Consider the following 27926-nt stretch of genomic DNA (forward strand, 5'->3'; position numbering starts at 1 on the left):
TGGTCTGGGAAGATACTGCAAAGTGTTAATATTTTAGAAATTGATTTCTGATGTCAACACCCCAACTATAATTGCATTATTTCCAACCTTTAGTGACAATGGGAACACCCAATTTCATGAGTCTATAAAATAAAACCTGCACAAACACAAATAATCCCAATAATGTTGTTTTACTCTTTCATTCTTCCATATTATTTTTTTCCATGAAAACTAAAGCATGGGGTGATTGGGGTAAATGGTAAGCAATGTTTGTGCCAGCTCAGACACCATCTCAAGATTTCATATAAAAGCAAAAGCTGATTTTAAAATTCATGTGTGGTTGTTAGTAGTGTTTCACACATGGGTATGGAATTTTAAATGGTCATTTAAAACCATAAAGCCAATTAATCAATCTGTTACAAAGCAGGAACAGTTTACTTTGGATCTTCTAATGCCACTGAGATGGGATTCTTTTCTGACAGACTATATTAAAAGAATAAATTTTAATAAGACTTTGAATGATGGCTGTAGGTAACTTCATCCTAAAGATGCTTCTAGCACCCACATTGCCTAGACGAGCAGAGATTTTTATCCTGCTTGAAAGGTAGCTTTTAATCCAAGGAGATGCCTTCAAAGTCAAAAGCCAACACATGTAACCATCCACACAAACATGAATCCAGACTCTGTCACAATCTGCTCTGGAGGTATCCACATTTCACAACAATGGTTAAGTGTTTGTAGGACAGGCAAAGGCATTAATGGACCAGAGTTTTGAACTTTCTGACTTGTCAAGTTGTTATACCATGAAATAACACTCAGGATCTGCTTCCATCTGACCATCTTTGCTGTGGAAGTATCTGACACACTCGGAGTCAGAGTCTCAGACTGAAAGGGTGTTTTCAGTCAGGTATTAACACCTTTGGCCAAACTGTAAATTATGTCTGTCCCTCTTCAAAGCACTTCCAGGCAAGCTTGTCTTCAGAAGATGGGGCATTTTGCAGCCCTGATGGCTTGAGCACATCCTTGACACCACAGTCTGATATGATGAACAGAACTCTGAATCTTCAAGGGATCAAATGGTACCAGCATGCTTACTGCCCTGATCATTCACAGCTTGATTTACAGACCACTGTAGTCACTGACAAAGCAGAGAATGAACTGTGAGCTTCTAGACGATGCTCAGCATTGTGGATTGTGGATATAATTGGATTATAGTCCAATTGCCTTTTATTTGAAAACTAATTTTAAATGTGATTTTTCATGCAATTGTTTCTCAATATGCAGTAGTAATTAATTTGCTTTAAGTTGCCTGAGATTTTCCTAACATGGTAGATAAGTAAGATCCAACTGCAATTCATAAGACAGGCTGATTTACTTCCTCAGGTATCCATTCACATACACACACACAAATGTTTCTCCTTTGTAATTTAGAGGACTTCTCAGGAGGTTACGATAAAAACTTCGGCCCTTCCCTCCTGGCACCAGCCAATTCTACCCAATATGTGGAAGGACTCATGAAGTTCTGAGCAGACCCTACATTTAAGTTTAAAGGCATAGAGGAAGGCCTTGTTACTTCCAGACATCAAGGAGGGAGCAATGTGAATGAGGAGCCACCTTTCTGTTTTCATCTTCCTCTCACTTTTGACATCCCGACACAACAGTCCACTGGGAAGGTGACATGGGGGGAGAGATATGCCAAACTCGTAGAAGGCTAGAACTTCCTTCCTCAGAGCAACCTCTACAAACTAAAATAGCAATAAGCCATTTGCCAACCTGCAAGCTATCATCTCTATGAAGTGACAGTGCCCAAGTCTCCAAATCACTTCCACGCAAACACCTGCAATGCTGGCAAACATGAGCATGTGATAAAAATCTGCAGTGCGTTTAGTACACGCAGCTTACTATAGATCTCCTCCCTTTCCTCTCTGCAATCTTCTGCTCTCCAGTTCCTCCAGGAGTTCAGATTATTCTGCGTTTTCCCCATCCTTTTCTGTGCACATACTGCTTCATGTCTCCTTCTCTCTCTCACATACCCTTTTAACTCTGCACTTTCATTCTACCCCAACTTCTTTTCCCCTTTTCTCTGCCCCACAAAAATGGCTTCTTTAAATTTCTGATCCTTTGAAGATCTCTCATTTTATTCTTCCCACTAAGCCCAATGATAACCTCCTCTCCCCGATAAAATTTTTTCATTTTTCCTACCTACACATTGCTGGGATTGCTTGCCCTTTTACCATGCACAGTCCCTGAAGGCTGTTTAGGAGAGGAGGACAAGGACCACTCTTGGCTCTTTCCGGAACGGACGGTTTCTTGGTACATTGCGCTCTCCCTGAGAGGAGCTTCTCAAGAGGCATTTCTCTGGCAGGGTCACAAAGCAGGCTGACAATAGCTTTCCTTGGCTGCACAGGAAATGCTTTGATGGTAATTGACTCTCTTCCCCAGGCAGAGTATCAAAGTGCGAATCAAGGCTTCCCCTGGAATTTGGATTTGGTTGCCTGAGCTAGAACAATAGTGGTGATACTAGACAGGCTTGATAATGGCTTCTATTTTAACTTCTGCCTTTATTTTTTAGAGCTGCCTGTCACTTGGCATTACTACCATGCTTGCTGACCAGCAATATGTTTGTTTTCTTGTACTCCCTACTTTTGTGCAGTTGTATTCCTCTACGGATTCCTCTAATACCTTCACTGCAAGCTCTGTGGGGCAGGATGATTCCTGCACTATTTGCACAGCCCAGTACAGTGGGGGCCAAGGCCCCTTCAGAGCTCTGTTAATACACAGCATCAAAACCTTGGGCCTGGTCACAGAACAAGAAGGACAGCATTGGCAGGAAATGAGACCCTCCCTTGCTCCCCGGAGCCTGCCTACTGCCTTGCATCAGACAGAGCAAAAAAGCAAAATGGGCAGGATGTGTGCAAGGAAGGAGTTGAAACAGTGCCCAAGTGAAAGGAAAGTATCCAGATGGCTGTGGTAACTCGCACGATGGGAGTCAAGTCAAAACAAAATGAAAACAAAACCATATGCCATGTACCCTTCGCTCTCTTGCTCTCTTTCTCTCCCTGCCTTTCTCCTGGCTGTTGCCCCAGGTCTTTCTATCAGTACGGATAATAGTATGTTACTCAGTTATGTGTACGTCATGAATAACAATAACCCCTCTTTTACATTAGAGATCATGGATTACTATTATTCATGTAACAAATAATGTAATACGAACCACAAAATTACACTCATGTAAGGGTCAAGGAAGTGTAAGGGTCTACAAGGGAAGTTGAAGTCCTTCATTAAACCCTTCTTTTTATCTGGTACGCTGTATACTTATAAAATAGAGTATTAACTTTACACGTCTATGTTGCTATATGCTATAGAAATATCTACTCACAACCTGCTTGTATCTCAGGGGGAGTATTCAAAAGCATCATGGCAGTGGCAGCATCAATGTCAGGATCTGGAAAAATCAACCAATAAATACATTATTTACAACTGGGCTAATCTTCTTGCCCCCGTTGCTAAACTATAGGTTCAACCAAATCTCTGCAGTAAAAAGGTATAAGCGTTCATTATTCAGAGGGCTCGTTGATCACACATTGAATTTACCCCCAAACTTGCATGTGATCCCATTGCTACTATTAAGTAGAGCGCGGTGGTGAGTGTCACCAAACCATACTTCTGTGTGCATGATACCTTTGCTGTTAGCCTCATGAATTTGCTGTTTAATTCTGTGGAGAGTATTTAGATTTCATTACAAAGGATCTGTGAAAGCAGGTGCAACATCACAATTTGGAAGCAACACACAGGGATGAGCTGATGGTGGAGTGGCAAAGCGTAAGGAACACCTACACCTGAGCAAGTACAGAAGATGACACTCGGTCATTTGGATTTGTCGATAAGGATTTCAGCGGTTTGAGAAACTGTTGGAAGCTAAACCACTACAATTAAGGGAAAAATAAAAAAAAGAAACAAGCATTTCATTGAAGCACCAACTTATTTGCATCCGCATCCATTGTCACTTTAATATAACCAAAATCATCGGCTGGCTGCTGTTATTCTTAAATTGGTTTCTGAATCCATCATGAACAGTCACTTGACAGATGGTAAGTTATAGAGACAGAACAAAATATGATCCTTTTATAACTATATTCACTGGCTTCACACACAGCAGCTTGGCTGCTATGGAAATATAGGTAGCTATGACAACAGTAAACAACCCCACAACGGCCACTGAATAAGCTGAAAAGAACATCTGCCCCAGCAAAGCGTCCCAGCTGCCCTGGGGCGCAACTTGCTAATCGTGCAGTGATGCCCTGTGACAGAGAAAGCCGCCTATGCCATGTCCAAATAAATGAAGTGTGCAATTGAAGCAGACATAAAAACGCACACCCTGGCCGACTGCTGCCTCTGTGCTGCTAAACTGAATGACTAATGAGTATGCATTTGTTGTTTGGTTTGGGTTTTTTTTTTTTTCAGCTTGTCAGTATTTATACTAAATTACATACCAAAAAATTCAATTTAATGCTAATAGCTCCATGGCACTTTATTTTGGCTATTATGTCAGAAAATTACTTTTCACTGTTAAAAGTATATGTGTATTGTACCTTTATATATTTCAAATCTATTTCCAGTAATGTGATGTGGTATAAAGTCCTGCAATTTATTAACAATACAAAAGATGGAGAGGATTTCAATATCTGCTTAAGGAAAACAGAAATTCACTTGACCAATTAAGGAAAAAAAAAGGGATTTTTTATTAGTTTAAGTATGTAGTATTTTTCTGTGAATAGCTGGAAACACACTTCTAATGGCTACTCTATTATTTAATTGCTGTAACAGTAAAGAGAGCAACAGTGCAGCAGGTGTAAAACTAAAGTTGAAGCAGCAGCAGACTAAATTAGTATAAAAGGTGCTCTCATACTGGAAAGCAGGTGTCTGTCTGTCTCCTGGACAGGTCAGCACATCCTTTTCCAAAAGTCATCAGGAGACTCCTCAGAAAAGCAGCTTTACCAACTTATGTTCATCTTCAGGTTTGAAGGTACACCAAAAGCAGTATTCCTGCTGTGAGCATCTATGCTGAAAGTGCCATTTCCAAACAGCTTCACTCCCAAACACGTGCCATGTTGCAGGACTGGGTCCACACAGCACAAGGCCCACAGCCCACGCAGCAAGAGTTTCCCTTTAGTCAAACTGAAGAGGGATAATCTATCTAACATTAAAAAGCAAGACAAAGAGCAAAGAAGCCTGAGAAATAAAGCAAACCAAACCAGAATTCTTCCATCTCTTTCATATCATAAAATCAGGAGATTGTTAGACGTTGAATTTACTGTATCATAATCCATACAGCCAACTTCAGCATTCATTTGTTGGCTGTTCCTAAATTGTGTTTTCTTGTTTTACTTTAAAGAAGAACCCACTACTGGGTAACATTGTAGCATAATGTTAATTTTGCTGTTGAAAGAATAGAAGGACACAACCAGAAAAAACACATTTCCTGCTGACTTCGGGTTTTGCTTGTGTAACAAACTCTGTGCTTTGAGATAAAATTGATGCAGCCAGTTTATCTTGAAAGGTGCATTCTTAGCCTTCGGACCACTAATGGTACCACCATGTTTCTGTAATGACTTCATGAAAGCAACACGAGCTGTTTACAACACATGACTACATCCACAGCAGCTGTTTTCCAAAGCACAACCATGATTCAAGCCCATCCACGCCTGCTATGCTGTCTCCAGCTCTGTTTCTCTTGGTCTGTTCTTGAAGAAACCAGACAGCTGTTCCATAATGCCTTCGCAGAGGTAAGAGGGCTTGGAGACACGGACCCAGGGTGGTGTCAGTAGGACCGAGGACAACGTGCTTTGGGTTGTCCTTCTGCAGAGATCAAAGAAAAAGGTGGAGGGACTGGCCGCACAAGGAAGACAAGGGCCGAGGGCCAGCAGCCAAGAGACGGCACAAAGAGGTGCAGAAGCAACATCCAAGGGCAAATTGAAAGGCCGGTTCATTCTTGTGCAGCGTTTACGCTCACAATTTGGAGGTGTTCTCCTGAGAAGGATGTCAAGAAGAAGAGCCAAGAAGTAGTCATGAGGAGCAGCACTGAAGGCAGGCGAATGAAGGGCACCCTTCCTTGGACTGGCATTTCCTGCTTAGGCTCCTGGTACCCACCAGTGCCCACCCGCTGACGGCCCTTTCCCCACGGATGGCGTCTTCGTGAAGTCTCTTCCATGCGGATCCTCTCACTTCTAGCAGTAAGGGCTGATCTCGCGTGGCAGCCCAACCAGCTTGGTAACTGGATCCTCTCCTTTTTACCTGTCTGTCTGTGTTCGTGAAGCTGTGGATTTCATAACCAAGATCTCTGCCCTGCCTAAAGTCTGCAATTAACACAAAAGCTCCTGAAGTTATTAACAGTGGGTGGTTAGTGAAAAATGATTGCAGGAACATCTTTCCCTAGGAAACCAGGTTAAAAATAACTACATACAAAGTTTCGGAATTTGGAAAAGTAAGTATTTAAATGAATGCCTTCTGGTTTCTTTTTGCTAATTAAAGTGGTGAATTGACGGCATACACAAACTGTATGTTCGGTTTTTGCTAGTGGAAAGTAGAAGATGCCCAACTTTCCCAGTGGAAGAGGAAAGAAAGGAACAACAAAGAAAAGGAAGGATTGTGAGTGTTGTACAACAAAGGAAGAGTACATCAAAGTCTCAACAGGCAACATCGGAGAGTGACAAAAAAATAGTGACAAAAATTGCCAGCAGCCACAGCTCTCTCCCTAACAGATGACTGCTGTCTACACACTCAGTGCTTCATGCTACAATCTGAAGTTTCAGTGCTTGGTCCCTCATTCACCAAGTGTCCTTTGCCAGGGTATCAGAAAGGACCTGTAAGAAACCTTAAGCACTTAGACTAACTCATAAGGCATGAAAGCATACATTGCAATGCAGTTCAAAGCCACCACAGCTGCAGTACCTCCCCTTGCAGTGGGAGCCTACTGTTATTTTTTGCCAGCATTGCTTTCAAAGACAAAACTTCTTTTGATGAAGGCAATACAAACAAAGGATAAGTCACAAACCTCACGGCAGGTCTGTTCGCTGCATTTTAGATTCAAGTCCCTATTATTCAGCAAAGCGTTCAAAAGTGAACACCAAATCAGTAAACAGCATCTAGTTCCTTCATTGAGGAACTAACCTACAATTTATCACTCTGTGGAATTATATATAGTGCATATTGTCAAGATGTGACGTGCTTTGAGCCAAACTTCACTCTGCACATCACCTGTATAGATCAGAATCTGTCCTGCACAGACATGTGAAGTGGCAAAATAGTAGGCATGAAATATTTTGGCATGAGATTACATACAAACACTCAGCAATGCAGAGGATAGCCCTCAGGTAGCAGACTATTTATTCTAGAATTGACAAAAAATAATTAAAAACAAACAGGTACCTGAGAAAGCCGGATGTGACAGCTGTCCTTTTATTATGTTGTGATCTCCGATCCGAGTTCATTTAATAGAGAGAGGAAGTGTTTTGTAATCTTCCATATTATTTTCATATTTTTACTCCAAACTTTGATCTGATTTCACTGAATGCTTCAAATCTATCCCCTTCCAACTAAGTCATAATAAAAATTAGGATAACACAGTCCCTCTTGATTTTGCTAGATGGTATTTATTTTTACAGCCATACTATAAGGCTTTAAAGAAAACAGCAGTTGAAGCAGTTCAAAGCAACCATGGCCTGAATTTTCCAGCACAGATGCCTAGAGAGAGGCACTTAAGATGCATATTTAGGTACTACTAAAATGTTACTGCCAACTGACGTAAAAAATATAGTTAGTAAATAAACTGCACCATCTGTACACTACAACCATTGCCATGTTATCTCATCAGGAAGGAATTTATAAGATCTTCTTTAATTTAAAGTTACTACATCTAAAATAGAACTGTTTTTGTAAAGAATATCACTTCACCATTCAGTATGCTGGTTTTTGGCCCCTTCTGCCTCAGCATCCTCCACTGCTTTTTTCCATTCAAATGCTCTCCTCTAGCTGGAATGCATAAAACTTACTGCCACTGTACTCAGAAGATAGAAGTCCAGTTTATTACTTTTCTACAAGATCAGTCTTTTTACTCCCTGCCTCAATTCCTAGCACAGCCCATTCCTACACATTTTTTGTGATTCGATCCTTTGATATTTTCAATTTTCAGCAGCAGGAAAATGTTGCAAAAGCAACACTCTGTCTTCCACCTTTTACCTTCAGGCTTATTAAACTGCAACAGAGCAAATAGCAGCTTGCCTCTCTTTAACTTGTCTGTTAATAGATGTGCCTTTTCCCTTCCCACATCATGATGGTTAACCTTGGTACGAGTTGGGTTAGGTCAAAGACATAGAGAATAATTAATAGAGTGAAGGCTTCCCCCCCCCCCCTTTTTTTTTTCTTTTCGATTTTTAATTTATTTTGCCTGATGACAGAATAAGAACATAGCTGTTAAAATAAAACTGCAATGTGCAAGACAGAAAGAAATACCTGAAGAGAACTGTAAGCATGGTAATTCTGTCAGAGTCCTTGGTGTAGGATGCAACTCAGGCCACTTCTGAAATATTTAAATGAGGTTGAGAAGAGCTCTTAAAATAAACAGAATACTTGTGGAAGCGTATGGTAAACCAACAGGATTCAGAACCAAGAGCTTGGGAAGAAACAAGACATTATATTCATACCTCAAGAACAGTGCACGAAAAGACCAAGAATAAGAATTCTGGAAGCTGTATAATAGAGGCCAGGAGGAAGCAATTTCACTAGCAATACAAAACTGGTCTGGCAGTCACAGTGGTTCTCCCATGCCTTTGAAAGGATCTAGTATGAGACACAGAAGAAGAAAGGTACGGGTCTAAACGAACCAATAATTTTTCCTGTTTTTTAAGTTCATTTCCAGCACTGCCAAGTAAGCTACAGCACAAATTATTCTGAGAGGTCTAATTTAAAAAACCATACAGAATACTTGTAACAGAAACCTTCTTCCTGCTCCTCTATTTTGTTAAATTTGTATCATCATGAAGCTATACATACAATTTCCATTCTCTAGCAATGCCATTTTATCAGCTGAAAAACTGTATAAACAAACAGTTACAACATATATGCTTGTTAAAAATATTAGCTTTAATAAAAAGAATGGTAGGAGAAAGAGTTACAGAAGGTCTTGCGCATGCACAAACTCAAAGAGGTTCATCTATCATTTGGAAAGCTGTATGAAACCAAAACATATCATCCTAACTTTTCATCTCAGTAGTAAAGATTAAGATCAGTTAACTGTTAAAAGAAAGACTCACAACACTGATATATATTCTACCAGTGCAAGATAAAAATCTTTTAAGAGACAGCTAACTAAAGAGAGATGAGATATAGATCTTATACATAAAAATGGCGTATTATAATACATTCTCTGCTTAAGAACATGGTGGAGATGTTTGCTTTGGTTTTGTTCCTTTATTTTTAAAGTATTTTTTCATTTTGGTGTACACTACTGGCAAGCTTAATTTTCAGTGCTGAAGGATGTGAAAATAAAATTTACCCATCACAAATGAAACAGTAAAGTCTTTTTTGACTCCATGCAGTCTGTGCAGTGTGTAGTACTGAACAGAAAACATCAGCTGGAGAAAGCACCAGCCAGTGAGCCTAGCACAGAAGAGAGAAACAACGTGCTGTTCCATCATGTACTTACCTTATTTGTGATGAGGAACTTCAACCATCTTCTTAACTGCTTGCTGCAGCCTCAGCTTCGACAGTGGAAGATGGGATTATGAGGGCCGTAACTCCTTGCAGCCTTACAGATTGCACACAGATTTTTTTTGACCAAAGGATACACATACCCACAAATGCACATGCTCTTTGTCCCCAGTTATGCAGATGTGTGTTAGCTCTAACTGGGACATCAAGGTCATCCTTGCTCAAGCTTTCATAATGTCCCTGCTGCTTACAATAGGTTTTTCTTCCAGCGAAGTAGGAGGATGGCTTGCAGGAGGAAGCCCTCTAGAAAACTCTTACCATTTAAGACCAAATAAACCATACCTTATTGTCCCATACAAATGTTTGCTGTAAGGACTCATTTCTTTCTCAGGCTATTTCAAAATACATTTGTGTCCACCAGACCTTGAGAACTGAGTATGTCTTTCAGTCCAGCAAGCGCAGGACATGCCAACTGGAAAAGAATTGACACATCTCGCATAGCCCGAGTGACCCTTGGGGGAATGTTTACAGTCCCGCCCCCCAGCCACTGGCTCTGTAGGAAAAGGTGGCTTTTGGGTACTTTCACTGCAAGATGAGTCTTCAGGAGGGCTTCACCCAAACATCCCAGCTACTGGAACCACCATGGCACAAGCCACAGCATGAACATGGCAAGGGAAGGCTTGGGGAGGTGAACATAAATTCCACACCAGTTTCAGGATCCAGAAAGCAAAGGGGAAGATGTCAGATAAACATGAAAACAACAGTGAGAAAGGTATTTCAGGGATTTAAAGGAAAAAAATGCTACTAATGATGAGAAAAGGGGTCAGGCATGTGACACCGACAGTGAAAGGACTGTATATAGTCTAACTAGGGAGCCAAATGCAGTCTAAAACCAAAAACGAGAGCAGAAAAGGTGAACAAAAAACCCAGTAGCTAAAATAGCTGTGTGCTAATAATGCAGGCAGACTGACATAACAAAAGAGGAACTCAAGGCACTAGTGTTATTACAGGAAAATTCACAAACAGGGTGGAACAGCAATTATTATTGAAACAGGTGTCAAAAGGTCTGTGCTTTTCAAGGAAAAGAAATACGGGTTTTATATGGTAGGACACTGTCATGCAATAATGAAACAGCAGACTTTGGAAATAGAAGAAAACAGAAAATGTCTGGAAATGCTGTGGAAAGATGGTCAAAGAAGACATCTAAGAGAGACACTGGGTCTGCTCTTGACTTCCTGCACCAGATATGGATCTGGATAGCACTCTGCATCATTGAAGAAATGGGAATTATGTCAACACAGGAGACTAACTTCACAGTACAGACTGGAGAACAAATGCTATTAACCACAGTAAGGCCAGTTATTCCTGGATGTGACAGCTGGCAAGTTTCTTTATCCATGTTGCTGAATGAACAAGAATAGATTCTTTTCTGCTCTTTATCTTAAGTAATGAGGACGACTTTGGAACAGGGGACCACAAAATGATTTGGTTTAGATTAAGTGGGAAGGATAACAGCAAGCCTAATTTTGTTTAAGATCTATAATTTCCAAAGAGCAAGTTTTGATGAACTAAATGGCTCCTGTGGAACCTCTGGGAAACAGACTGGGCTGAGGAACTCTAGACCTCAGCGTGAGGGATGCTGCAGTTTCTGTAAGTCACTATGCAAAGAGCTCACTCTAAATCGTATCCTGAGAAAACTAGGAAAGATTCATTCTTTCAAAAAAAGAACAAAAAAGCTAAAAAGCCAAGCTGTACAACTGAACCGACGTGGAAACTGACTTTAGGAGAGAAAACAGAGAGCTTGGCTTACTCAGTTAAGCAAAACAAAGGCAGAAAAGAAGTAAGATTCTGCCAATACAATGAGGTGACCATGGGATGCCGGGGGGAAAAGCAAGGAACAACTATTAAGTTTAAAGACAGTTTCAGTAAAGCAACATTGGCTGAAGACAGAATGGTAACCAGAACATTTCTATAAATAGACCAATGGTATTTTGGGAAAACTCTTCTAACAGGAGCTGGAACAAGTAAAAAGTTTGAATGTGAGTTTTCAGAAGTATTTACGCAGTGTTGTTGCTCACAGTGTGACCCAGGGAAAGGGACTCTCCAGAAGCTGCCTTCCAAACTGTGCTTCTCTAGGGCAGGTAAGCCCGCTGCAAAACTCTATGACAGAGAAGGAAAGAGCACAAAAACACAGTCATGAAGAAACTATGCCAGTGGAAGCCTATTTGCACAGAGGCTCATCTACATGCACTTGCAGAAGCACCAGGATGATGTCTGACACTCCAGGACCAGACCTTGCAGCACTTCATGACAAAGCCAACCTGCAAAAAGCTTACGGGCAGTGCTACAGATGCACAGGACCCATGCCTAACAGCTTCCAGGGTGTGATGTGCCCTGAGCTGCTGAAGTCAGGCGGGATGCCTGAAGCTTGGTGGCTATCTGCACTTGGAGGAGAGCAGCGCAGAGCTGGAGCCTCGTACCTGACAGTCAAGGCAGTGTGGAGTGGTGATGTAAGCCCACAGCTGTCATATGCAGCTAGCCTGAACTCTGTGGCAGCAGCCTTAAGCGTGTAAGCAACACTCCTGGTACAATGAAGAGGAGCTAGACAAAGGCTACTCCAGTAGCACTTGAACCATGGCACTATGAAGGAAAGCCAGTGAGCAAGCCACGTGAGACCTGGCTTGCAAGTGGTCTCATGTCTCCCATTGCACTCCCACGCCTGCATATCAACTTCTGTTCAGACTCTTCTCCCTTCTGTTTTCCTCTGCAGGACAGTGGAGCAGGTCCAGGCAGGAAGGTGCAGAGAGGTGCCCGCAGGCAGAGCCTCGTACGTGGGGGACTGGGAGAACCAGAGGGGCAGGATGGTGGCCCACAGCCTAGGGAGGTTTGTGCACAGGGGCTTCCTCGTGAACCTAGGAAAGGCTGGGAAAATTACTGGCAAGCCCAACAGTTCCCACTCTGGTGTATGCTGTGCAATCCTGGGTTTCAAGGCATGGATGTAGGCAGGACAGCTAGAATTGCCACCAGGAGTATGTTAAAAAAAACAGTATAAGCATGACCAACTAGCAGGTACACAGACAGGCAGGCATGCAGTCTGCCGGGGCTCAACTCCATACCACACAGCCATGACAGCCAGCCCAGGCTTGCCCTCCTGTTCTAGATTAGGTGTTTTTTCCTCAGGAGGGAGGCTGGATAAACGGAGGTGTGTAAGTGCTAATTCTTGGGTAAAGTCCCATGTGAGAGAATAGATCACTTTTTGTTTGTAGAGTTATGTCCAAGACAGGCAGGCATATTATAAATAGAAAAAAATGAAAGTCTGTACCATTTACTTCCCTTCTTCCTAAGATTGAGACCAACTAACAGTCACTAGTATGAATCAATCAATAAACAAATAAATCAAATTACTAGTTTTGGAAACCTATTATTAAACGCATTGCAAAACCCTGCTGGGGCAACTGTTTCTCCCTTGCCAATCTCTTGCAAGTATATCCCCATTAAAGACCAACAGGACTAGACACAAACTTATCCAAACAAATGGAAGCAGACTAAAGCCTATTTTCCATCAGAGCACACGACAATCATTATTTTGCATTGCTGCGAGGCAGCCCCAGCCTGTAAATGGAGACGCTAAAGACTCGCCCAGGTCCGTGGATGATGGCTTAGCACTCTCCGCAGGGAGTGATGTTCAACATGGCTGGAACAAGCTGCTCTTCTGCTTCTCAAAAGGAAATCAATGGAGGAAGGAAGACAGCCCCAGCAATACGGCCATCATCTGACAAAACTGGTTCCACTCTTCCTGCAATACTCCTTCTAAACTTCTTTAATTTTCAAATAAAGGAAATGACAGAAGAGCAGGAATCTAGTGTTTAGGGCCTTTTGACTTTTTTTGCTGGAGAGGTTCCCAAGTGGGCTGAGGGATGACACACAGGCCAATGGTAAGGCAGTGCAGGAAGTAACATCATTTTGGAGGATTATTATCATGAAATATGAAAACAAAGATAGCCTTTGAAGATCTTGACATTCCCACTGCAGACATCTACAAGATAACCAATGGAGTAGCAGAATTACTTTCTAATTACAACAATAAATATTCTGAGACCATTTTGGCCTTTTTCAGTGAAAGCTCCTGCTGAAAGCAACACAGGGAACATAAGCTGCCTGAACACTGAAGACACTTTTAAGAGTGAAATTAGTCAGCCTTAGGTTGGGGCTTTAACTTAGCTTAAATAGCGTATATAATACTAGGATTTATTTAAAACAACTGCAACACTGTTTAGACTAAGCATTACATCCTAGTCATTATGGGTTTTTTTTTGTTTCTTACTTCAATACTTCATAGAAGAGATTTTGTAGAAGATATGTTGCAAACCTGAAAAAAACTATCAAACTCGCTTTCACTTACATTCTTCTTGAATTCAGTTGCATATGTATCTCAGACCTTCCAATAAACACTTTGCTAATGCAAAGATTTAGTACCATCTGCGCTATATAGTAGCAAACGTGTAAGTTAAATATTGGCTTTGCTGGAATATTTACTTAAACATTTCAAAAACAGAGGAAATACGAAATGCCATGAACTGAAATGTGAGAGAATGATTCACTTGAGTCTATAGAGAGCGAGCACAAATGCAAGACTGCAGCTCAGTCGCATTTACAGGCCCCTTGGATGCTTCTAAGGTGCCAAACTGCTATCATGTAGCTTCTTTCTAACCAAAACGGTTGAAACAACTTTTTACTGACTATGTTACATTTTAATTAAAAAAGAAGAAGAGACACAAGATTCGACTTCTGCCAACCTCCGATTTGCTATGAATGATCCTGTTCAAACTCTGAATTGCCGCTAGCTGACAGGTGAGGTTATCGGAGGAGTAAGGAATGGGCAGAATACAACCAGAATTCCTTTACAAACTCTTTCAGATCCTCAGCTGAAGTGTATTTACTTCACAAAACAGAGTGGGTAAGCTAAGGGGCTCTCATCCCGTTCTCTTTATGCAGTGAACAGGGACCCAAACTGACCACATGCACAGGCTGTGCCTAGAAGAAGTTGCTGGACATTAAAAAAAAATATGAAATTAAGCTTTATCCAGATAGTAGTGAGAGTTGTGGCTGTAATCCAGGAAAGCACTTATATGTGTATACAAGCCAGACAACGCGTGGTGCCTGTGGAAGAGGATCAGAGTACCAGCATCCTGCAGGGCTCAGCCCCAGACTGGAACAGCTGGGCAGCTTAACTATAGCTCAGGACAGTTTTGTAAAAAATTAGTGCTTTCATTGAAAGAAATCACAAGTGTCTTTTGCGCCATTCTCACAGGCATACAGCAAGGCCGGAGAGGAAACCACCTTTTAAATGATGCTAGATCTTGTTTGCCTTGCAGCTCCCCAATGTAGCTCCCCATCCCAGGCGGCCGTGTCCTTGCTGGGGAGGGATGGCTGTCGCTCCAGCCAAGTGAGCAGCATGACAAAAGCTGCCATAAAGAAAGAGAAGGCTTGCTTCTAGTAAGTATGAAGTCTTCTCGTCAATTTTGTGTTTATAACCAAGTAGAAAAAATGCTGCAAGTTTCTTTTTGTACTCCAAAATGTCAACAAACTCTTGTGAGAGCTGGTTTACTCATTTTAAGCATGAGTTTCTTGTCAGTGCAGCACACAGGCATCTCTCCGGCCTTTTAGAGAGTTCTGTTTCATGTACATACAGCAAATGGTTCATACTAACTCTGCCAGCTCAAATTCAATTTACTAGTGTGATCTGTGTGTCAGTTCTGTGTGTCTGTGAGAGTAAAGCACCAGCTGTCTGGGGAAACAAATCTTAATAATGTTTGGTAATCAGATCGATTACAACAAAACAAAACAGAGAGAACCCATTTGTCTTGCTCCCCTCCCCATCTCTGCCTCTCTGCGCACTAATCTTTAACGATCGCCTGCCCTCTCACGGGAGAGTCAAATGGACAGCGACCCACCACCGCACAGAGGCCCTCCCAACTCATCTCACCACCCTTCACGGCCAGAAGATGAAGAGTTTCTAAGCAGCCCAGTATCTGTTGAAGATTTCCCTCCCCACTCTGAACCTCCCTGCTTCTCCCTGTCTCCAGCAGGGGGTAGAACTATCTCAGAGTATAAGGGTGGCAGACCTCCAGAAAAGCCAATGCAGAAAGAAAAAAGCTCCTATTTATTTTTCATTTTAATGCCATCATTTACAGGCAAACAGCTGTCTTGCACGCAGTCAGGAATAGAACTGAAAACCTTACAGGGATCCTTTCCCCTCCCCTAACACATACCTGATGCCCCAATTTAGAAACAATTATTCATAAATCTGGTGCAACATTTCATCCGGTACAACAAACACGCTAATGGCATGTATTACAGTCTTTGTAGGGCCTTTGTTATAAAAGCCACAAATATTCTGCCATTGGGAACACACAAACGAAAATATTTCTATTTTATGAAAAACTGTCAGTGAAATTCAGTGAAGTCAAAGACCTGGTAGTTACAGGACTTCTTAGTGCAGAAAACCAAGTGCTAGATTGTACAACGACAATACAGTTATAGAAAACAGTGTAAGGCCTTAAAATGGCTGGAGATAAGTTCTATCACTCACTTGTTTCAGAGGAGACTAACAGTGGTAATTATGCCTGATTAAAAATCAATGTTGCTAGACTTGACGTTAGCTGGGAAGGGCCTGGAATTCATAAACCCCAAAACTTTTAATGCCAGGAAAGCATTGAGCTACATCTTCCTTTATCAGGGATGAATGTAAGCAGCTCCCTTCCTTTTAGTTTCAAGGCAAAGTATATAGAAACACGTTTGAGGTTGGTTTTCATGTCATTACTGGTATTTTAACAGAAGTGTGAGGATTTATTTGCAATGTTACAAAGAGCTTATTTATAAAGTTAGTTTTAGAAGTGGGAAAACTTCCTTTTCTACTCCTCTCATGCCAGTCAGCAACATCAAATGTGATCTGGCCCTCAAATCATGATAATGCAGCACAGCTTGCTTAGGCTTTTTACTGATGGGACTGCTTTGAGATTGCTAGAAAGGATGCTGATGAGTATTAACTATGATGTCTGTCATTTTGTATCTCTGGGTAATCCTACAGCTCTACCATTATGATAGCAGAGTGCCTCTCAAGAACTGAAACACAGAAATTCTCTCTTCTTTCAAAATTTTTAGATTAAGTAGTTTGACTAAGGGTATATGTGTACATCAAAGAAAAAGAGACATGCATGTGCATACACGTTACTGGAGAAAAAGTGCAGAAGGTAGAAAAATGAATTTTTTCAGCAAACCCTGTAATAACACTCTGGCTGAGTGTGTATCCTACATGAACTCTACCTTCCCCGGTCCTCAAAGCTAAGGCTACACTGCAATGTAATTACCGAAGGAGGTCACAGCTTTTCAGGGGGCAGAACTAGAGGAAATCTCTTGGAAAGCTTTGACTATTTGGACAACTATGTTGGCTTTCCAGGCTGGAAACTAAACAGATACATTCGTAAGAGCCTCTATACAACATAGCAGTAATTTTTTTTTTTTTTAATCAGCTGAAGGGTTCTGTCAGAGCAGCAAATCCATTTTTACTGGAAAGTCATGTAAGGGTATATATTCCACCCAGACCAACAGAGAGGCTCTAAGACCACTGTTAAAGATAGATGGAGCAGATATTTCTCGCCGGCCTAGCAAAATGGTCATCCAATAGCTCTGAAAAACTGAAAGGCCCCCAGAGCAGAGGCAGAAGCAATGGTCTGCCACAGGAAGGACATTCCCTAGTGCTGTCCCATGTTCTCCACCACCACACTTTTATCATTTGCTCACAGAAATCTGTATTTGGTACAACAGACCAAAGCCCTGGCTGCAAAGAGCTGCGCGATTGCCTCCCATGTCAGCTGATGCCATCATCTCCATGACAGGAGATGCACAAATCTTGCATCACCACAGTGCTACCAGCTGACCAAATCTAGAGGAAGCTCCTCACTGACCCCACACAGATGTTTAGTCTTCTCCAAATTTGCTCGTTTGCACACGTTCTTATCAAACCGACCCTTACCTTGCTTTAGGAATGTGGCTAGGGAAGAGCAGCTGACTACAATTACATCTGTATTTCACAAGCTGGCAAAACAGTTTTCCTTTCAGATACCCTAAGCGTACCCAAAGCTATTGCCATTAGTGGCTTGCCCCTCTTTACCCCACAGAATGCAACTGAAAACACCTTTCTGGTCAAAACCTTTCATAATACTTAAAACATCACTGCCCTCCAATTTTCCTTTCTTTCCACTTTCCTGTTCCTCTTTGGCATATATCAGTCCTTCCAGCAGGCTTTTTCCCTTTTTCCACACAGATAAGTGCATGGTACCCATCGCTGTGGTACCAGAGCTCCTCACTGCTGGACAGATGCACCAACACACTCTGCCCAAGACCCCCAGCAAGGCTGGGACAGGGCTGGGGCCTGAGTTTCGGCGGGGTCAGAAACACAACCCCTCCGGGGCAGACAGCCATAGCTGAACACTGAAATACAATGCGTTAATAAGTAGGTCAGCTTGTTCCTATAAAAGCAACGGGTTTAATGCCAACCGTGCGTACCAGTGGAGTAGGAAGCGACTGCTTCCCCCCCCCCCCCAGTTTCCCACATTCGGCCCCTTCGAAGCCTCAACACTCCTGCTCTGCCGTTGCCCTCCAGGCGGCAGGGCAGTGCTCATGGGGTGCCTGCAGCCCCGCTGTACCTTGGCCCGCAGCAACTTTGCCTTTGCAGGGCTTCGGTCAGGAGCCACCGCTGAAACCTTGCACCAGAAAGCAAATTCCAAGAAAACAAACACTATCGCTAGGCAATTGAAATGCAGTTGGTAGCAACAAACAAACCTGCAATGTCTGCAATGAGGATCTAAGGCTCTGTTCTTGCCAACAGGTTCAACAGGTTTTGACTATTAAGTCACCTCGAGCTTTATTAGTGCCTAAAAGGGAAACACTGCAAAGATCTTGTCACTTGGGGTTTCACTGTTGTCCCTGCTTTAGTGCAGCTCCCCCCCCTTTAGCAAGGAAGTATTTTGACGCTCTTTAAATTAGTCAAGAAAAACATTTCCCTCCTGTCCAACCAAAACATTTAAGCGTCCCCACGTACTATGTGTGCCTGAAGCAGGGCTGCACGCGAGCACCTGCGGGAATGGGAGGTGGGGAGGGGGCAGCACCCTGCCTGCAGGGGAGTGGGAACACTTTTCAGTTTGCAGGAGTTTTCAGTTGCGCAACGAAGCGGACCTTGGAGTGAAACGTGGTGCGAGATAGCACACTGGGCCTTCGCGCAGCAGAAGCACACCTGGGCTGCCTGCTCACCAGGCCCACCAATACAGTCCTCAGTGATCCCACCATAAAAACCTGGGGCTGAGCCTTACCCACACAGCTTCTTCACCTTATCACAGCTGATACAGAAAGCTCCCCTGAACAGAAGGATCACTGCTTGCAAAGGACACCAGTTTATTTTAAAAAAGGCTCTGATACACTCTTGTCATTTTCTTTAAATATAACAGCAGTCAATGGCATTTACTAAATACAGTGCAAAAGGCAAGACAAACGTTTCTTCTCTCAATGAAGCAGCTCACTATGATGCCTCTGCAAATGGGTCTCCATGAATCAACCCAACATGGCATTGCATGAACTGCAAGACCACAACACAATGCCCAAATACCATCTGCTCCTCCCATGAGCTGGTCTTGAAAGCCTTTAGCTTTTGTAAACAACTGCTGGTCCACTTTATTTTGAGATGCTCCACAATGTAGCAGAACACACTTACAAGCTGACTATAATCAAAAGCTTTATAGTCTGCTAAACTTGTTTTAAATAATGCATAAATACCAAAAAAGACACACTGTACTCTTCATCAATTTTCATGTGAACTCGGTTCTCTGTCTGTTGCATTTTCTGTTTATAGCAGCACGGCTTTAAACCACAGAATAAATAGTATTATTCTCTGTTCCCTTTTAGCTCTAGCCCAGAAACATACCCTACTTTTAATTACTGTTTTGGTAGAGTCCACCTACGCAGACGGGCTATGCTTGCATGAATCAACTGGTATCTCTGGATTCAGAGCACAGAAGAGGTTAAAAAAAATGAGGGCACTTATGTCAGCCCCTCCTTCCTCTCCCCTGCATTTCATCACACTGAAAGGGTTTAAAAGTAAAAAATTCCTTCCACATCATATAATCCTGGCATCTGCTGTGCAGCAAATCAAGCTCACTCATTTTGCTGTGTTATTCCCAAAAGTAACTGTACAGATTTGGGTCTAGAACTCCATTTTCCACTCCCTGAAGCTTCCAAATACCTGTTTTTCCTATTTAGGCACATCAGAAAAAGCAGTAAACACAGCTAGTAAATACAAAGCAATCTTCTCTGTCTAAGTGCAATTCTGATTGCATTACTTAAGAAATACAATTTCCTGAGGCTTTTTACTACCTTACTTTATGATACACATGATATGGTATCAATCTACCAACTTCCTTCTGCTGCCCCTTTCTTCAGCGGCCCGAAGCTCACCCGTGACATTATGTAGTTCAAATATGAAGCCATTACCAAGATTAAGCCACAGAAAGAATCCAGTCTAGAGAGTGAGTAGGTCGTTGTGGTCATGTTTATTATTTAATAACAGTGGGAATAATTCATATGACAGCAACAATTCTCTACCACTCCATTTATCAATTTCAAAGTAAAGTACCTCAGACTCCAGGCACTGATGGCAGACTGAAGGCTCAATCCATCTGGACTCTCTCTGTTAAGCCCTGGGTCCATATTCAAGGATGGAGTCTAGAGTATGATATATGGGAACAGTCCTTCTTCACCTGTACCTACGCCTAGCAAACCTGTGCCAGCAAAACCTTGGGAGTAGCACGGCCTCAAATTCACATCCTATTTCCATGCAGACACTGTGGTTTCAGATAATGTGTTTCATTCTCCCTTCTAAATGGATGAAGTTTAATTATTCTCCTTTGCATAGGCTGCCTGGCCGGTGTACTCACTCTGCAAGCTTTTTGAGGCAAAGACTGTCTTATTACATATATGTCCTGAAGTCTACAATTTCTCAGGTTTTTTTAACTTGACTAAGAAACCTAATGTCCTCACCGAAACCTTTCTCAGATATATCTTTTTTTTGCGAAACAGAGCAGTGTCAGTCATGAAGCTAACATAATCATTAATTTTCTTCTTTAACATGCTTTCCTTCACACCCTTGCTATTTGTTAATGTGATTTTCAATACACATTGAAGCTACAATGAAACAGAAACAGGAAGAGAAAGGAGGAGATGACCGTAAAACTTAAAACGTTATCCCAAGAATCCCCCTATTCCTACACAACTCACAGATGAGGCATTTTACTTTCAGCTTGCTTTTTCCTACATGCCTTCATCCTGCAGTCTCGACAAGTGATGAACTACGAACTGGGTTTCCAAATCCTTACAAGAGGGCCAAGGTTTTTGCTTTTTTGTTTGGCTAATCTTTTCACATCTATTTGCCTTGCTGCCACGACAACTAAACAGCACATAAGTGATTTGGGTTCATTCAATAGATTCCAAATTGGGAGCTGGCCTATTTTATTTGCTTTAGGGCAAAAGGAGGAAGCAAACAGCAGCTTTGTAAGTGAAGTTGCCGATACTCTCCTCTCAATTATGGCTGTGAAAAGATATAGAAATGCAAAGTACTCTTTATACAAACAGAGTCACTTCATGCTGATCCAACTTGTTTCAATTCACTTTAATTTGATTCCACCTCTAGAAGTGGTTTAACTTTGATACCTACTATGGTTTTTTACATTTAGACAGATTGTTTTCAACTCAGCAGGACAAAGTAATGTTAGTAAGTTCCATTTAGTTTTGAGTATTTGCTTAAAAGGGGGGTGGGAGCTCACAACCAACAAACCCTGTGGCTATGACTAGCTCTCTGGGTGCACAATGCCATCTTCTCATTTGTATCATCTGACCAATTCCCAGTGCTAACATTGCTTAATACTTTTAAGACTTTTCCACTAAGGTGGAAAAGAAAAAGCAACTTTAAAAGGTCTAAAAAACACCCACAAAAGCATTTTTTAATAATTACTTGCAAAGGATGTACTGCTGCATAATAATTTTGCAGAGTAGCTGCAGCAGGCAATCAGGTCTGGCATATGGTACTTCAGCTGCAGTTTGAAATAGGTACTGCTTTGAAGCACAACTTTACTGCTCCATGACTTTATGGCAGTAATTTGAAGACTTCTTACCCAATGTAAAAAAAAAAAAAAAATTAACAAAAAGAACCCACTGGAATCAGCATATTCTTTAATAAAATAAATGTGTTTTGAACCCTTCAAAGTTCGTTGAGCTTCTTCCCAGCCTGGCCCTGGCAACTAAACAAGTACAATACACATCATGGCAAGGGGCCAGAGTAATATCACAGCTAGGAATCCCCTTTCTTTAAAAGTTTACCCAATTGCACGAACGAGATTCAGCATTTCTTACATGGGTTTTAAAAACCAAACAATTCCTGCATCTTCACTGAAATGTAACTCTGTCTCTTACAAAATTCTGCAAGGAGCAGAGTTCAAGAGCAGGGGACACAGACAGGCTCACTTGGCTCCTCCAGCAGAGCAGGGGCATCTCCCCTTTCAGCTACTCCATATGCACTGCAGGCATTGGCAGAGAACTGTGAATTCAGCAACATCACGCTGGGATGTAAAACCCCATAGCCACTAACACACAACTATCAGAAAGTCCCTAATGCTGCCTTACTCCTTATTTAATACATGCTCAAAAACCATCATGGCACCTATATGATTAAAAATTTAAAAAGTAATTGGGATTCTTTCTGGGGGAGAGGATGGAGGAATGGAGGAACGGGAGAGGAACAACAGATTTCTCCCCCGGTAACACCACCTGAAGATGTATGAGAAAAGAGCCAAAAAGATGCTGCCTCAGAGGCCCAAGAAATTCTGGGCAACTGGTCAGGCAAATACAAAAACGTACAACCAATACAAGATTCACGGACCTGGAGGGGGACAGAAGTTTGCTCCTTTGTAAGCTGAAGGTAGAAAGTCAACCAAAAAAGACATAAACAGACCTCCACAAAGTTGACCCAACTCTAGTTTCTGGTGTTGATTACAGCCCTGTAGAGACACCCCCCCGCTGCACTTCCCACACGAAGGTTGTCGCATTACACAAACACTACAAATGATTAAAAATTACATGAAATTTTACAAAATTACATGGTATGCTTCTGCTTCTGTTGCCAGCCCCAAAGTGTTTAGCACACTGTTATGCTATCAAGTTTTGTACTCTGTGCCAGTCACTCCCCAAGGTGTTTATGTGAAGCACTCAGGCAAAATGAACAGAACATCTGTATTCTATTTGCTAATGAGCAATCATCATTTCTACAATTCTCCAGCCAGGGATTTTGCTGTTTGGAATACTAATGTCATTTAAAAAAATTAAAGGGAAAAAAAAAAGTTCTGCTCATTAGTACTACAGTTACTAAAATACTTTTGCGGTATTTACAATGCAACCAGGCTTCCATTTCCATTGCTTTCCAGTATTTTTACAAAATTAGAGCTTTCAGAAATAAAAACTTTGATGATATATACTTAATATATTTTCAGAATTAGCATCATTCGCAATGCAGCTCTTGCTTTAATTACATTTTACCTGCACAGAGGCAAGGATTTAAAATAAACTATTATAAAAGCTTTTCAAACACACCCTACTGAAGATTCCCTTCATTTCTTGCTTTTTATATTGTGGCAGCACCCACAGCAGGCTAGATGAGGTAAAAAAGGAGTTATGAAAATACAGGCCATGGTCTACAAACTTAATTATATGAAATTCCTATGTGCGCAGAGAGAGTGAGAGAATACAATAGCTTTGAAACTCAGGACGTGTTTTGTCTGTAGACAGAAACAGCTATCAGTTTCCCTTCTAACCAATAGATATTTGCATCACATGAGGACGAGGATTATCCTCTGACGGAAAGGTCACATCGTGAAAACAGCAACATGCAAGGGAGCGCTCTCAGCTGCCTCCCCTCACTGCAGCACTTGGGCATTTTGGATGTGAACCTCCCTTATCATCCCGTGCATCAGAAATAATTCTGCTGAAGTCAGTGAAGTTGAAGAGCAGCAAAAGAGATCAGAATGGGATATTAAAGTCGACAAACTCAATTGAAGTGGCTTATATAAGAATCATCTTTATACTTGCTCATGGCGTACCGAAACATAACTTCCCAGGCAAGAGAAAGATGACTAAATACAGGATTTGATTGATCTAGCTAAGAGAGTCCGATATGGTACTCATGCTGCCTGTGGGAGGAGGTGAGGGGAAAGCATCCCTGCTAGGCAGAAGGAACACAGTACACCAGAAAGGTCTGTTTTTCCACACGAGAGCAGAGATGTATTTCAACACACCGTGATACCCTTTCGGTCTAAAAATAAACACCCTCATCCTATGATCCACAATTGCATCAGGTAGGGTCAGTACATTTCAATCACCGATGAGATACTCAAAGGCAGCTCTGCTCCCCAACAGGATGAGATGTCTCGGTCGCTGTAGCCATTTCCCAGCGAAGACATCACGATGGAGCATTTCTGTCCTCAGCTGGGGAGGCTTTCTATTGCCATGGCAACCGGCAGCAGTCCACACACCACAGAGGAAGGAACGCATCCCATCACCCCGGCAGGACCGGAAATGCCGTGCCATACTTAAAAGCCACCTTCCTTAAAGACAAAACAAAACCACACAGAAGAGAGCGAGAGACCCCAACTCTCATCATGCTGGATGAAATCATCTGCTTGTCAGAAACCGCTCCCTCGCCCCGCACGCTCGGCTGTGGACTGTGCTTTAAATCACTCTGAGGGAAGTGTTTTGTTTGGCCAAAATACCCAGCCGGCCTCATTTCGGTCAGCCAGACAGGAGGCAGCCTTTGCTTTTTCAGCATTTACCTCTCCTTTTAAGCAGTTGCCAACCAACTTGGACATAGTCATGTCTCCTCCTCACAGAGCTTCCAACTGGTGGCAAAACCAGACCCAGCCTGTGCAGAGGCACTGTCTGCCTCAGAAAGCAGAAGGGCCCCCAACGCCCCCCCCACCTCAGCCAAGTATGAGGCAGACCAAAAACAAGGCTAGATGATAAGGCAAATAGTTGTTTCTTGTGCCAGGATAAGGTAACTTGCACCCGTCCCCTTCTGCCCTCAGAGCGCAGGCTGCTCCACCCAAGCCAAGGAAAAATGCACTACCAGGACTACTTCAATTTGGTTAAAGCTTTCTACATCTGTTTAAGGAAATAACACAGACCTATTTTAATACATGGTTGACCACAAACTGTAACTCTCTTTCGCTTCCCCAGAACTAATTATATACATGTCACTAGAGTGTCATACATCTCTCTCTTTCTACCTAGAGAACACATTTTTCACTGCCGCAGTCTAACACATTATATACTGAATGGTAGTCTCCATGCAACAGTTTAGGGAAAAAAAACCCTAGTCCTTCACATGATGTGTGTACTTTTATAAACTTACCTAGAAATAACACTGAGCTATAGCGGTTATTATTTAACAACACATCCAATGGGGAAAAATAAACCACACACCTTATATAAATACCGATAAAAACCTTTCTTCTTACTATGTTAGCAGTAGCCTACATTCACACCAACAGCAAATATAAAGGAACACCGTGTACTTGCACTGAAACAGCCAGCGTGCCTTTACTGTGAAAATAAAGCATGAAACCATATTTAAAAGCAAAAGAACTTAGAACCTAACCAATGCTAAACACAAAGTTACAGTTCACTTGAAGACACAGAATTTGTGACCTCGCAGTTTGAGCAAAGCTGCCAAATTATCTACAGAGGGACAGAAGATTCTTTTAAAGGGAAATACAAGAGTAAGCATCCAAACGAACCTGGAAAACCCCAGAAACTATTGAAGAAAACTGTTAAACTGACCACGTATAAATGCCTGCAATAGACAAAATAGCAGGGAAACACCAGACTGAAAGACCAAGAAAAAAAACAGTTTACGCAAACACAGAGTGCCCTTCATTTGCACATCAGGATTCCCCTTATCACTGCAGATAAAATGGATACCCAGAGGCAAAATTAGTTGTTTTCATCATGCAATGCCTATGCAATTTTTCTAGAATATACTAGCAAAGAAATATGCCAATTCTGTTTCAAAGTGTGTTAGAATCACAAATATTGATGTGTTTCCTCAACTTCAAGAACAGAAAAAACAGAACTAGCATTGGAAGTTGAATGGCTCACACTTATTAAAAAGCAATGAACTAGAACTGAACAAAAAAGCCCAAACAAACATAAAAAAGTACAGACAGGCCTTTGCCTCCTCTCAAATCTCCAAACATCCCCCCCCCCGCCAAGTATGACAGCATGCTATATTGGGCCATGTACTGGAGACACACTACAAATAGAACAGGCTGCCATACTGAACCAACATCAAGAAACTACCTCTTACAACTAAATTTTAAACAAAGCACTTTCATGAAAATTGAAAAATATAAGGACACCAAGAAAATCTGATGGAATTCAATGTAACAAATAAATACGATTAAATTTTCAGTTTCTGTTTTAAGACAAAGAGCCAGATCTAGAGGATATTCTCACAGTAAGTCCACTAATGAGGAAGTTAGATGTTTTGAGCACAAAAAAAATAGTATATTCAAATTTTAAGCATGGGAATAAAGTCACCTACCTTCAAAGTACTTGTGACCAGCAGAAGTCAAGGGAGTTGAATCTTACTTTCTTCTTACACATTAATGAAGTAATGGCCACTCTCGTCATTACTAAACTAGTTTAAGCAGTGCAAGATTGTAATTAGGAGAGAAAATTCATACACTAGTCCCCAAAGGAGAGACATACAAAGAGCATCAAGCAGCAGGACTGCAGGAAACATCTGATAACCAAATGTGTGCACACAACATAAAATGGAAACATTTGTTTATTGACAGTTGCAAAGTAGGCTAAACATTTTGTTTACTGTTATCTCATTTTCAGTATTAAACAGATCATTTGAAAAGAGGGCAACAGGGATATAAGTTTAACAAGCATGAAGCACGTCCATGTACATATGTTCATGCTAACAACCACAGGGAACTTCAGCTCTTTACCTTCTGCCTTTTCCCTGCATGGGACTACAACAGCAGAACAACTTCAGTGCATGCCAAGCACGCAGCACAGAGTCTCTCCTCCCGACATCTTTAGGCAGCTGTTGAACCGGGCTAACTGCTGGCAGCCAGGGCTATTCCCTCTTTGGTAGCAGCGCTGCCCAATCGAGGCAGAGTTTGCAGGTTTCTGGCTTCTTCCCTCCCCACCCCTCTGAAGTGAGGGTTCAGCTCTTTTTCCCAGTCAGACCTTGGCTCCTGGTACAGAGAACTGGCAGAAAACTCTTCTGCCAGTAGAAGACAGAGCCATGCACTCTGTGTTCTACAGTCAAACTTTTCAGGTTGGGCTAACACACTGGTAGGACATCTACTGCTATGGATATAAAGGCTTGAAATAAGAAGTCCCCAAAACGTCAAGCCCTCCCACATTGTTTGGATCCCTTTTAAGATGGAGCATTCAAGCAAGTTGTTGTGTTTAAGTTCAAACTAGGGAAAGAACAACCAACCCAATTTTAAATGATCAGGGTTGTGATAGAGACATACTGACAAAATGAGAAGGCCAAGTCAATGTCAGTGCTGTGCAAGCAATGGAGGATGTCTCTACCCCTTCCTGTAAGACAGTACGCACAATCGCACAGACCCAAAGGGAGACAGACACAGACACCCTCAGTCCTTCCAAGTCAGCCTCTCTCCAAGCAGCTCTGCACTAGGTGAGCCTCGTCCTTTAAATGCACCATGTTAGACAATGCCGTTTCCGAAGAGCTACTCACTGAAAAAATTCTTGCTCCACAATTAGCACCCACGTGAGTATGGAAAATCAGACCTATGGCTCTTGTCCAGTTCCGGCCCTCCTGTACTGAGTCCAGGACAACAATTTTATAATACACTACAGTATCCCGTACAGCTGTGTCAAAATGCCATAACACTGATCGCCTGTGACAGGAGGCATTTGTACTAAGAGATTTTTGAAAGCAATACAGTATTTCTTTGTGTGAAGTAGCTGAGAAATAATACTCTCAACCCCCCCCAACCTTCTTTTCCTTTGTGCACTGCCAAGCAAAATGGGCCCAAAAACATGCTCTCTTTATTCTTTAACTGATGGAAATTACGTTAGAGAGAAGCCCAGCACAAAGG

At 41.9% G+C, this 27926-nt stretch overlaps 1 protein-coding gene across 9 annotated transcripts in view; it reads right to left on the bottom strand.

Moving 5' to 3' along the window:
- FOXN3 (forkhead box N3) overlaps window positions 1–27926 on the bottom strand; it is a 215637-nt gene that overhangs the window by 25713 nt on the left and 161998 nt on the right. For 5 of the 9 annotated variants that reach the window (XM_052782952.1, XM_052782953.1, XM_052782954.1 and 2 more), the window contains exon 5: window positions 3359–3424. The exons of 2 other annotated variants lie outside the window; for them this stretch is intronic. In XM_052782952.1, coding sequence (XP_052638912.1) covers window positions 3359–3424 — 66 coding nt within the window. The remainder of the gene's footprint in view (window positions 1–3358; window positions 3425–27926) is intronic. 2 more of the 9 variants (XM_052782958.1, XM_052782955.1) reach the window with 1 other exon arrangement.

The sequence above is a fragment of the Harpia harpyja genome, chromosome 3, assembly GCF_026419915.1.
Source record: "Harpia harpyja isolate bHarHar1 chromosome 3, bHarHar1 primary haplotype, whole genome shotgun sequence".
Classification (NCBI taxonomy): domain Eukaryota; kingdom Metazoa; phylum Chordata; class Aves; order Accipitriformes; family Accipitridae; genus Harpia; species Harpia harpyja.